The sequence below is a fragment of the Sminthopsis crassicaudata genome, chromosome 1, assembly GCF_048593235.1.
Source record: "Sminthopsis crassicaudata isolate SCR6 chromosome 1, ASM4859323v1, whole genome shotgun sequence".
NCBI lineage: Eukaryota > Metazoa > Chordata > Mammalia > Dasyuromorphia > Dasyuridae > Sminthopsis > Sminthopsis crassicaudata.
The window spans coordinates 148,433,957-148,447,367 of record NC_133617.1 but is presented as its reverse complement, the minus strand read 5'-3'; the positions used below and the strand labels follow the sequence as shown (position 1 = coordinate 148,447,367).

Here is a 13,411-nt window from a genome sequence, read left to right as displayed (position 1 = left end):
GAAATGGGCACAATAAGCATTTTCTTTTTTGCTAAAAGAATGTTTTAAACATTTTTTACAATATTATCTTTTCTTTCCAATTCATAGTATTATAAAAACCATTTATTGAGTACCTACTAGACAACACAGTGGATAGAGCACTGACCCTGGAGTCAGGAGGGTCAAATCTAATCTCAAACACTTAATATCTACTAGCTGTATGACCCTGGGCAAGTTACCTAACCCCATTTGCCAAGTCCCAGCTCTCCCATTGGCTAGCTGTTTGGCCTTCATTAGATGCAAGAATATATACAAAATCCCTGCCATTAAGAAACTCACTAAGTGAGTAGATAAGATATATAGAGGAAACAATAACTATATATATATTTAATCTATATTATGTGACAGTGATTAAAATTTTATCCAAAATGGCCATTTTAATGCTGAAATTTTCAATTTCAATCATTCCAACTCTCAAAGTGCCTGGCAAATATTAAGTGCTTAATAAATATGTTTCCTTCCTTTATTCTTTTTCCTTCCTGCTTTTCTTCTCTCCTTCTTTTCCTTCTTCCTTATTTTCTTCCATGACAGGTTTGTGAAAGACAATAAGAATTTGCCTGTCAATGAACAGGAGCACTAGAGGGAGTTTTCTTTTCTCCATGGCTCCAAGTCTTATAATTATCAGAATTGGATAGAGGCTAAGTATGATATCCATTAATAACATCAAGCACCATCTAAATCTAACAAGGGCATGTTCCCAGTCTTAAAATTTTACTATACTAAAAGATTATCAAGTGAATTCATGGAACACTAACCAGTTAGAATTATTCTCTTCTCACAAGACAGGCTAACAAGGGCTGTAGTTGTCTTAATGGAACTGTTCTTCAAGCGATGTCCTTCATCACAGATTAAAAGATCAAATTTTATATTTTTAATTTGATCAAGGCCCCGAAGCAGCATCTCATAACTGATGACAAGTACTGAATACAGTGGGGAGCTGATGAAGTCTTCTATTTTGTGATCCTAAAACAAACCACATAATTTCATGAAACAAAACACACACATTATTAATAAAACTTAAGAGCAAATTTCATATCAGCTACCTGCTAAGTATTATAACAATTATGCTTCAAAGATAAAAATCATATAAGAAAATAAACAACAAATTTCATTTTGAATTGCAGAGTTGAACAATGGTAGTTATCTGATGAGGGACAGAATACTGCCGAAATATACATGTCTTTAATAATTCCAAATATTTAATATTCCGAAATGAAATTATTAATGGTCAGTAGAATAGGAATGACTACTATTACTAACAACTTTTTTTTTTCCCACAGGCAGAAAGATTACCCTTAATTTACAGCCGTGTTTTTATTTGTAGAACAAAATCAATCAGAACTATGCAGACATAGTCTGGTAAAAATACATTTTGCAAACTGGGCCCTCTCCAATATTTAGCAATTCTCTTATTCTTATCAATTATCTCCCTCTAGGAGCTATTCTAAATCACTTTCTTCCAACCTCCTAACAATTCTACTGAAAAGATCAAGACCATCTGTCTGGGCCCCATTACGTAATAGTCTTAAAAATCTTTAAAAATCGCTGAACTCACTTCTTATTCTTTCTTTTAGCAAATGAAAGATGTGCTCTTTCCTCTAAAACTTAACAATTCCATTCTCTCCTTTTCTGATTCCTGAGAGATCTTAGTCTCTACTTTCGACATCATCTTCAATTTTTTTTCTATCTCCAATGATTCTTTCTTCATTATTTTCAATCATACACATACAATATAGACATATCATCAAGTGATTGTAGATTTGCAAAAAACTTTCTTTCATCACAACAACTCAGTGATGAAATATCGATGTTATTATCCCCACTTCCCATTTGAGGAAAGTACACAGAGAAACCAACAACAACAACAACAAAAAACAACTATTAAATAATGGAGAATAACTCCAAAGTGAGGGTTTTCTTTCAGAGTCCTAATAAAAGAGACAAAAGATAGTTCCTGCCTTAGAGAAGCTCCCATTCTAATAGGGAAAACAATAAACAAACAAATACATAAAATCAAGTTATTGTCAATATAAATAAAAGACAATTAAGAGAGATTGGGAAAGGTTTCCTATAGATGTGATTTTAGTTGGGACTTGGAGGAAGCCAGAAAAGGGAATGGAAATGAAGAGGGAGAACATTCCAGGCATAAAAACAACCAGAGAAATGGAGTGTCCATAGTGTCTTGTTCATGGAACAGAAGATCAGAAAATAGGAAGAGCTATGCTATAAAGGGCTTTGAATGCCAAACAGTATTTTGTATTTGATTCTGAAGGCAACATGAAACCACTGGAATTTACTGAATAAGAAGGTCAGACTTTTTAGGAAATTTTAGGAAAATTTCTCTAGTAGCTGAATGGAGGACAGCCTGAAGTGAAGAGAGAATTGAGGCAGAGGGCTGACTTACCAACAGACCTCTACAATAGTCTGGGCATGAGATGATGAGAACTAGAGTGGTGGTTGTGTTTAAAGTCAGACAGGGATGTAGGTAAAAGATGTGGCAAAGCCTTAGCAACAGATGGAATATGGGGGTAAAAGAGTGAGGAATCTAGGATGATTCGTATGTCTCAGGCCTGAAGGACTGGAAGGACGGTGTTACCCTCTATAGTAATAGGGAAGGGAAGAGGAGAGCAGGGTTTAAGAGGAGGTGATGTGTTCAGATTTGGACATGTTGAATTTAAGATGTATAAAAGGCATTAGGATATGTGAGACTAGTAGTCAACAGAGAGATAGGGATATAATAAGTAGATTTGAGAATTATCAGAATAGAGATGTTTTATATCCTACTTAGTATTGAGGAGGGGAGCCCAGAAACTCTCTAAAACTCCTTGAAGGACAGATTCTCCTTGAATCCTGGCCTCTGTAAAAAATCCTGAGAGGGGGGCACCAACCTCATTGATAACACTCACTATTGAATTAAAGAGACTCATTCAATTCTATTCAAATTTAGCTCAAGCTGTACCCAGCCCCATCAAGAGCAACCCCCAGCTTGTAGCCAAGGCTTACAAAAAGAGCCAATCTTAAACCTCTCTTTGCAGAGGAGCTAACATGCCATTCTTGGCATAGCAAATCTCTGCCCACTGGGATGATATTCTCTTATACCGCTACCCTCTCTTTATCCTCACCTGTTTCCTTAATGAGACTTTATATCTCTCTTTCAGGATTTCTCCACTAGAAACTTTATTTTCTAGTAAAAGGCCTCCTCCACTAATTTACTTCCCTGTTGTACCTTTGCCACTAAAGAATTCAGCTTTTCTATTCATGTATAGTAAAAGCTGACTTCCCAATGCCTATAATAAACCTCTTTTACCAATCTAGGTTTTTGGGTTCATAAATTCCTTTACGAAGGATCCCTGTGCTGCCAGAATGGGGCTCTCCAAAACTCTCTATCCATGTGCTGAATCCCAAGGAGGTGTAGAAGAGCCAAACCTCTCCATTTGGTTCCCTGAACCCCGAACCTGCCACTAACTTCATCATTTAAGTCCCTGACCACCCTGAATCTAATGTCATCATTTGGTTCCCTGACCACCCTAAATCTAGACCTCATCAGTATCAAGTAAAAAACTAGACAAAAGCCTCAAATAAGTACAATGAACTAGAATGGCAGTTTCCAATTTGTTTTCATGGTGCACTTCATCAGCAAAAATGTTTGAACATATATCCCAGTATATTATACTTGCTGATGTATAAATGATAAACATGTATTACTGGGCTAATAATTATGTATGTATTTATCCAACTTTAAAAAATAGAAATTTAAAAAGATGAACTAAGAATGAATATGAGATCCCACAGTCAACAGGAAGCCACTGGAACTTACAAGGTATGACAGTGACATAGTGAGACATGTGCTTTGCTAAAATCACCTTGAAAACAGCTTGTTGACTTAATGCCACCTTATTGCCTCCAGGACCAAATACAAATCTCTGTCAGGCATTTAAGCCCTTCACTGACTGTCTCCAACTTTTCTGGCCTTATTTACAGTGTAACCCCTTTAAACATTGTCCAGCCAAATTTGTCTTATTTTTCTTCAGAAACAATCCTCTCTCAACTTTATACTTATGCAGAAACTACCTCTCATGTTTCTAATATTCTTCAATTCTTAGACTTCCTAACTTCCTGCAGATCAAGTGACAATCTCTTACATGAAATCTTTCCTGATTCTCCCGAAAATACTAATAATTCCCAAGAAATTACCTTGTACTTATTGTGTATATACATACAAAAATGTACATTGTTTGTTGAGGGCAGGGCCTGTTCTATTTTTGTCTTTGTAACCCCAAAATTTCTCATAGTATTTCCATTATAGAAATTTACTAAGTACATGAAACATCAAAGGCTAATAATAGATTTGAAACTGGCTAAAACATATTGTTTAAAGATGAGGAAGCAGGTCCAAAGAGGTTTCATGATTTGTCCATGTTTTACAAAACCAAGTTACTTGGACAAATAATGATGAATGCTCTGTAGGTGGCTATTTGTATTAAAAATTCACTTTTTCTTTTTTCTTTCTTTCTTTTTTCTTCACTTACACAGAACATTTTTCTCCCCCCCCCCCCCCCCCAATCTAATTTCTGGTAGATACACAAGCAATGAACATTTAAAAAAACATTACTATAGTCAGCCACTAGATGGCATCAACAAAGATAACATACCTCTATTGCCCTATTTCCACCACAAAAACGTTTCAACTCTAGTGGGAAGAGAATAATAAGTACTATTTATTACTATTTATTGGTTTATTGAACAAAGATATTAATTATAATTTCCCCTAGTGCCTCAATTTCTGTTGAAAGATTTTCAGGGGGAGAAATAAATGAAATTTCATTTTATTAAATATCAATGAGAAAGATGCAAGAAGCAGACCATAGATCATTAGCATACATTTAACTTCCTTATCCATCTCATTTTTGTTTTGATTGTTTCAACTTGATAGACTCTCAGGGAGCCTCTAAAGAAATCAGCAAACTTATGGCTTTGTATCTATCATCTGGCTCAGCTTTCTTTCTAAAAGAAATTTTTCCTGATCCTCCTAGTTTTTAGGGTTTTTCTCCACAAATTATCTGGCATTTTCTTAACTGTTCATATGTTGTATCCCTTGGATGGATTTTTAAGAGCAAGGTCTTTAATTTAAATTTTAACTTTATATCTTAAGTGCTTCATATATAGCAAATGCCTAATTAATGTTTTTGAATCATATTACTGGCATAACCATGTTATTGGTACTAAAAAAGAAATAATAGATGGTGTTAACACCCAGAGAATATTGTTGTAAAAGATAAGATGTTATTTCTCCATTAAGAGAATATGGCTTTGAGTGTAAGGGGAGAATTGAGGTTGGAGAACAGGAATATACCTTAAGAAAAGAGACTAGACCAAAGAGGTCCTGAAAAGACAGGATAAGTTATATTGAACAAGCCATCCTGAACAGCTAGACATACTAAGGAAATGATGAAGCCGTAGCATTGGATGAGCCTCTGGCTCCTTCCTGTCTGCACCACAGTCCTGAAACTATGGCTCTTGAGACAACTTAGTTAAGCAAAACTCTGTCTTGTCCCTCTCCTCCCCCAAACTCAGCACACAATAAAAATTGGACTTAGAAATAATTTGAGGAAGTTCTCTCCTAAATGGGGGGACTATACTGTTATTCTTCATTTTCAAAGAGAACCAATGACACCATGAAGGTAATGACTTGTACATAAATTGGATTTAATTAAAGCAGAATTGCACAAAGTGGTCAGCTTACCTCTCTCCTTCAGGGACATCAATGTTCAGTGAAGCTAAATGGTGATGGCTGGGAGTGCAGTGGATGACTTGGGTTTTTCTGATGAACCACTTAAGCTTTAGGCACTCTAGAATGCCTGCTTCAGTCTGACTTCATGGATGTTGGAACAAATTCAATACTATCAAGTTCAATAGTATGAAGAGGAACAGAGCTCCCCGAGGCATACTACACCATATACACTGCCAGCTTTCCGTCTCCCAAAGAGAAAAGCAAGCTATATCCAACAGCATCAATTCCTAATCACCAATTTCCTCCTAACTCCTTATAATCTGGCTCCCACAAGTATATAGAAATTACTCAATTAGATGGAACCAATGGCATTCTATAGAGTAAATGCAGTGGCTTTTTCTTCATTCTTATTTTCTTTGACCTCTGCATTTGATACCTTCGACCTTGAACCCTGATAGCCTATTTAAAACCTTTACCTCTGACATCTCCAGTTGTCCAGATCTATATTTTGCCTCTGGACAAGAGAGTGAGGTCAGTGACTTTATACAGCTCACCCTCACTTAAATCCAATCACTCACATGTCATGGCCCTCTTTGAGAATGAAAGGCAAACAACCACAATCACTGACCCAGACCTTATTCCTTAATAGGTTTGGCTCTTATATTAAAGGAAGCTGGTTCTGCACAGAGAGAAGCAGTTTTTGTTAACAGGTACCATTAGAAAAAAAAAAAAAAAAAAAACTCACCCAAGAAATGGTGATGATGGGGAGATTAACAGAGGTTAGAGACTCCTGGGGAGCTGCTTGTCAGGTATTTATTAACCTGTATTATAACAAAGAGCTTTTTTGTCATCTATGGGCATATACCCAGGTGTCTGGCATTCAAAGATCTTCCTAATCTGCCTGGCTGCCATCCTATTCCTTCTAGCCTTCTTAAACCTTAAATTCTCTCCATACACTTTGATTCAGTACTCTCCATACACTCTGATTCAATAACACTATCCTCCTTGCTGTTCTCAAACAAGACTCCTGACATTTTAATTTATCCCATGCCAGAAATATTCTCTCTCTTTATGTTTGCCTCTCTAACTTGCATCAAGTAGCTGAAATCCTACATTTACAGAGAGTTTGTCCTCTTAGTGTTAGTGCCTTCCCTTTGCTGATTATCGTCAATTCATCCCATATGTAGCTTGTTTGTACATAGTTGTTTGTATACTGTTTCTCTTTTTACAATGTGAGCTTTTGAGAGCAAGAATTATATTTTTGTTTTCTTTCGAATTTCCAATACTTAACATTGTGCTTGGAACATAGTAGGCACTTAATAAGTGTTTGTTAACTGAATGACTGAGCTCTGCAAAACTGCTATTTTTTAAATAATTGCATTTAGATACAATTAGTTTCTTTAGTGTTTTTTTTTTTTTTTTTTCCCTGAAGCTGGGGTTAAGTGACTTGCCCAGGGTCACACAGCTAGGCAGTGTTAAGTGTCTGAGACCAGATTTGAACTCGGGTCTTCCTGAATTTAGGGCTGGTGCTCTATCCACTGTGCCACCTAGCTGCCCCCAAGTATTTTCTTTTAATCTTTAAAAAAACATAATTCTGAGAAAAGTTTCAGAGGCCCCACCAAAGGAGTCCGTGACATACAAAAAAGTTAAGTACTCCTGTTCCAGTCTCTGTTCACTCCTACGATTTCAACTCTCTCATTTCTATGAATATCACTCTCAAATCTCTAATTCTAACTCTGATCTCTCTTCTAAGCTCCAGATCTGCATCTCCAGCTATTATCAATACAAATTCAGCTCTATGTTCCACCAAATTCAATGTGTCCAAAGTCAAATCTTTTCCCTGATTTCATTCCTCCTTTTGACTTAAGTACTTCTGTCGGTGACATCTTTCACCTAGTCTCATTACTAAATTCAAAACTTTGAGATTATCTTTGATTTTTCCCCTTTTGTAGCAAATCCATTACTAGTTTCTACAGATCAAACTTTGTAACAAAAGGAAGGAAGGACAGAAAGATCACTGTCCTTGGAATCAAAAGATATAATATTAGATTTATTTCTCAGGACCTCAGGTTCTTCATATTAAAAACAATGGCTTAGATTATATAGTTTCCACATTACTCTAAGGGTCTATGATTTCTCCCTCTTCTTTATTCTTATTGCTACCCTCCTAATAGTTAATTCTAATGCATTACTAGCTCCTTGGACCATCACAATAAACTCCTCACTAGTTTTACCTCAGCTATTCAGCCTCCCCTTTTCACCCAAATACCACCACAATTCATTCTATATACAGGTGTTCCACTCAACAATCTTCAGGGATCCTCACATAGGATATAAAGTCCAAAATAAAGTCCAAACTCCTTAGTCCGGATTTCAAACTACCTTATCAACCTTTTCTCAAATCACTGCTCATTCTCTATTAATTCTTTTATTCTAAGAAAGTCAGATTTCTTTCTTCTAAGAAGAAGACTCATCTCTGGGCTTTCTGGTTCTGCTGGTCTCTGAAAAGCTGTGTATAATGCTAAATCTTCATTGTGATCGTCCCTCTTGTTTGAAATATACTCCCTTTTTCACCTCCAATTCACAATAATTTCTTTTTCTTTTCATCAAGACAGAGCTCAAGCACTACTGCCTTTTCTCCTCCCTTATTACCTTGTATTTAACTATTTTGTGTATATTTTAACTAATTAACTTCATATTTATGCTGTATATTTTTTTCTATATTTCCTCCCCAATGGAATGTCCTTGCAAGCTGGAATTATTTTCTTAATTATATCTGTAACCCTAGTTTTTAGCACATTATCTAGCAAATAGTAATCTTAGTAAAATACTCACTAATTGATTATAATCAAGAATGTCTGGGTTTGAATCTTGCCTTAAGCACTTAATAGCTTTATAGCAAGTCATTTCATCTGAGTCTCAATTTCTTAAGCTAATAGCTAATTGCACCTACTTCAGAGTTGTGAAGATTAAATGAGATAATGTATATATGAAGTGCTTTATAGCTACTATCAAATAAGCAAACATATTTATTATCTATTATATTCTTGGGATTATGCTAAGCACCAGTGATACAAAGAAAAATAAAAATTAATCCCTGTATTAAGGAAATATATATTGCAATGTGAGAGACAACATGTATGCAGTTAGGTAGATGCATGATAATTTGAAGAAAAAGAAAGCAATAATAACACAAACACATAAAGAAAGCTAGAAATTTTAAAATATGTAAGTGAGGAGGTACATACCAGGTACATCAGACAACCTGTGCAAAGGCACAGAAGTGAGAGATGTCCTAAATTTGAAAATATCCAAAATTGTCTTCTTAACATCAGGTCATAATATAAGATATACTTTTTTAGCCTTCTATAATTCCCAAGGAGTGACTGTGCTGGTGGGATTTTCAACTCTGGCTATAAACCCAAAGTTCCATTGATATAAAGGATTACTTTATTTTAAAAATATTTTTACATCACTTTTCATTTTGTATTATAACAGTCCTGACAGAAATTAACTAAGGCTAAAGGAAATTAAATAGGATGTATAGAAGTGTTTTAATACACAAATACATTCATACAGATTCCTATTACCTGGTAATTACTTCAGGGACTAAATATAAAATTTCTTGTTTCATATTTAAAGTTCTACCCAACCAGGACTCTTCTTAACCTTTCTAGTTTTTTAAAACCCTCATGCCTAGGACTCTTTCCCTCCTTGATTCTGACTCCTCGAATCTATGATTTTCAAGTCAACTAGTCTGCTTCTCTAAGAGCTCTTTATATTTATAGTGATCTATATATCTTGTTATTGGCGTTAGAAAGTAAGTTTCTTGAGGACTAAGATCATTTTTTGTTTTTTCTCTGCATACTCAATGCATAGCAAAGCATAACACACAAAGTTGAATAAAACTTATTAATTGACTGTCATGATGCAAACTTAAGCAATCAAAAGAAACACAACATGGATTATCTATTAAATGGAAACTAAAGACATTACTTAAATGTTTCACAAGATCATAAATCTAGAGGTGAAATGGACCTTGGAGGTCATTTAAAACAACACCCTCATACAGATTCAAAAACTGAAGCTCAAAGAGCTTAAGTGACCAAACCAAAATCACATTGGTAGTACACAGCAGTCAGAATTCAAACTCAGGTTCTAGGAATAGTGTAAAATGAAGACTAGGTTAATAAAAATTCTTAATCAAAAATAAAATTTCTACTAACAATTATTTTTAAAAATATTTCCAAGGCTAGATTAAAATGTCTTACCTGATCAACAGTGAACACTTTAATTCTTTCACTTCCTAACCATTTCTGAAATTCTTTTTTCCAATTAATCACTAAACTTCCAGGGGTAACAATAAGTGTCTTTTTTATAATTGGCTTGCCTCCATAGAGTCCCTGACGCAGGAGTGTCCAGATGAGCGAAATACATTGTAGTGTTTTCCCCAAACCCATTTCATCAGCAAGAATAGCACCAAATTTGCCATTCATTCTGTAAAATAAAACTAACTTTATTCTTTGTAAGAGAAAATTAAATAACATTAAAAAACCAAAAATGTTATACAATTAAAAAGCAAATATAAGAGACTTCTTTCTCCCATCCTGTAAAAATGAACTGTTCAATTCAGGCAAAATTTGAAGAATTCTAAGTAGAAAATATGAGTATATGTATGTATAGGGAAAATAACTCTTGCAATGATGAGAAAAAATTGTTTAGAGTGTAAAGGGAATTGAAATTGGAAGATTTAAATTGAAATTGTTTCAATAGTCCTACACAGATGCTAGCAAAGGCCCATATGAGAAGAGAAGAAAATGGAAATAAAAGTGAGAAAAGAAAGGAGATGTTTCAGAAGTAGATCTGAAAAGTAGACATGAAAGAAAGGGTAAAAGATATCACTAAAGTTTAAACATGGAAAGGTGGATGGACGGACTTTACCGATGGAACTACTAAAGTAAGAAGAAGGCATAGGTTTAGGAGAAAGTCCAGTTTTGAACATGTTGAGTTTGAGATGCTAAGGAAATATCCAGAAAGACATGACTAAAAACAGTTAGAAAAGCAGACGTAGGAGTAGGGGATAGTGAAATGAGAATTATCTGCATAGAGGTGAGAGTTGAAAGTAGAGAAATAGGGGCAGCTAGGTGGCACAGTGGATAGAGCACCAGCCTTGAAGTCAGGAGGATCCCAGTTCAAATCTGATCTCAGACACTTAACACTTCCTAGCTGTGTGACCCTGGGCAAGTTACTTAACCTCAGCCTCAAAAAAAAAAAAAAAAGAAAAGTAGAGAAATATACAAACTTGCCAAAGAAAAAACAGAAGGAAAAACAAAAGAGAGTCAAGGACATAATCTAAGAAATTAGAATGGGACAAAGGAAGAGAATAAATACCTCAAAATACTATTAAGAAGATTAGGATTGATGCTATATCATTTTCTTTTCTTATTGATCCTTTTTACAATTAACTTATTTTGTCCTATAATTGCTTAAGTCATGATTTTGAATTTAGTTCAGAGCTCAGCTGCCCTGTAATGGGCATTTTTGACTCAAGGAATTTTGCTAACCTTGGGGAATATGTGTGAAGAAAAAGGGAATTTGGACCTGATACCTTTACTCTGCTAAGCCATCCTTCAAAGATGTCTAATGTGCTATCCAAAAGTCTAGGTCCCTATCTCATCAGTGGATGCAAACAAAGAGCAATTCTTAGTCTCATTGTTAGCCCTCATGACCAAATTTTCAACCAATGATATTGTTCCCTACATCTTAGCTCTATAATTAGTCCCTTAATTCCATGATTTCATCTACTCTGTTTTATTCTCTATTCTCTATTCCCAAAAATTATATAAGGGGAACTGTTCTTTGGTTCAGTCTTTGGCATACCTAGAGGCAAGACAATGACCCATTTATTGATAGGCAGCATACCCCTGCTAATAAATATTATCTTATATGTAAATCTGCTTCAGTTTACTTTTAATTTAGATTTTGTTAAAATTTAAAACAGAACTATCCTTTACATGGAAAAATAATGTTAACACACTATATTTGGTAAGGAATATACTGAATTTTTTTCTAACAATGATGATGGATTTTCCAGAAAACAAATACTAACATTTTTCTTTGACCATATGAGTATTTCCCAACATACACACTTCCATTTTCACCTAGCCAAATTACATAATTTTCTAGAATGCCTTATCTGATCATTCATTATAGATTAACAGATAAAGCAATATTATAATTAAAATGACAGATTTGACTTTAGATACTGTTGACATTTTATATATTTTAATTGAAATAATTAATAAATAAAAGATCAGATAGCAGAAAATTAGTGGTTCATTGAATTAAGACTCACCATAGATAACTAGAGCTCAACAAAAGAGCTTGTTCCATTCTATGGAGTAAAAGTATAATATTCTAATTCTTAGGGAAATATTGTTAAGTTAATATTTAACAGTCTTGTAATTTTGGATGATTATAATCTTTTTTTTTTTTTTTTTTGCTGAGGCAAGTGGGGTTAAGTGACTTGTCACACAGCTAGGAAGTGTTAAGTGTCTGAAACCAGATTTGAACTCACGTCCTCCTGCCTTCAGGACTGGTGCTCTATCCACTGAGCCATCTAGCTGCCCCTGGATGATTATAATTTGAATAATATGTGGGAATGTTCAATGCCAGGATATTTCATAACCATTATAATTATGAACCACAAAAAAGTTTGGTTTTTTTATTTTTATTTTTTACCTATAAAAAAATAAAGAAATGTCACAACAACTTTAAAGTTAATAGTATGCAACTTGGAGAATTGATGTAAACAAGTGGGTCATGTATTGTAACTTGGAAATATGTTGGTCAAATAACAATACTTTAGTTAAATCTCTTTTCAAATGTAAAGTGCTTCATACACACGAAGAATTATTAACTGCAAATTTTTGATTTGAAGGGTTTTGGCATAAAGTTAACTCAACTGCTCCAGATCTCTTCACGCAGTAACAAAAGTGATAATTTTATTTGTTATCCTATTTACTGATGCACCTTGGACATTTGGTAGACCCAATGATTTAGGGAAGTCTATACTTCTTCAAAACCTAATTTAAAAAATCAAGGCTTATTATTCTGGCAAACCAATGGCTGTCCTATCAACATAATTCCATAGCTATTAATCTGTCACCTGAGGTAGTAGAAGTGGGGAGGAATTTTGATTCTATCATGGCCTAGCAGATTGTGGTAAGAACTGGGAGGAGGCATATGTCATCATTGCTGTAATGTGCCATAAGGAAAGCTGCCATCATTACAATATAACCTAACGGTTCTCAAGTGTGGTCTAGAGATCTCTATGTGAGAATAAGAAGGGAGAAGCTTTCCCCCAGACTGTTTCAAGGTGTCTGGATCAAAAGTATTTTCATAATACTACTAAGATGTTTTCATTTCTAATCTGATAAAAACTGATAGATAAAACCCATGTAAACATTAATGCTTTGGTTTAGGAGAATCAGTAACTTTTAAGGATGTAAAGGAGTACTAAGACCAAAAAGTTTGAGAATCATTCCTATAATCAATGGAGTATGAAAAAAAAATTCTTTAAAGTAGGTTAGTCAGTAAATAGCATATCACACTTTTCAGTAAAAGGATTAATTCATTACT

The 13,411-nt window shown here is 34.5% G+C and overlaps 1 protein-coding gene across 3 annotated transcripts in view; it reads right to left on the bottom strand.

The window, feature by feature from the left end:
• The window catches only part of RAD54B (RAD54 homolog B), a 104,613-nt gene that overhangs the window by 17,073 nt on the left and 74,129 nt on the right, over positions 1–13,411 (bottom strand). For all 3 annotated transcript variants that reach the window (XM_074269341.1, XM_074269351.1, XM_074269363.1), the window contains 2 exons: positions 10,042–10,267; positions 795–1,002 (listed from right to left, as the gene is read on the bottom strand). In XM_074269341.1, coding sequence (XP_074125442.1) covers positions 795–1,002; positions 10,042–10,267 — 434 coding nt within the window. The remainder of the gene's footprint in view (positions 1–794; positions 1,003–10,041; positions 10,268–13,411) is intronic.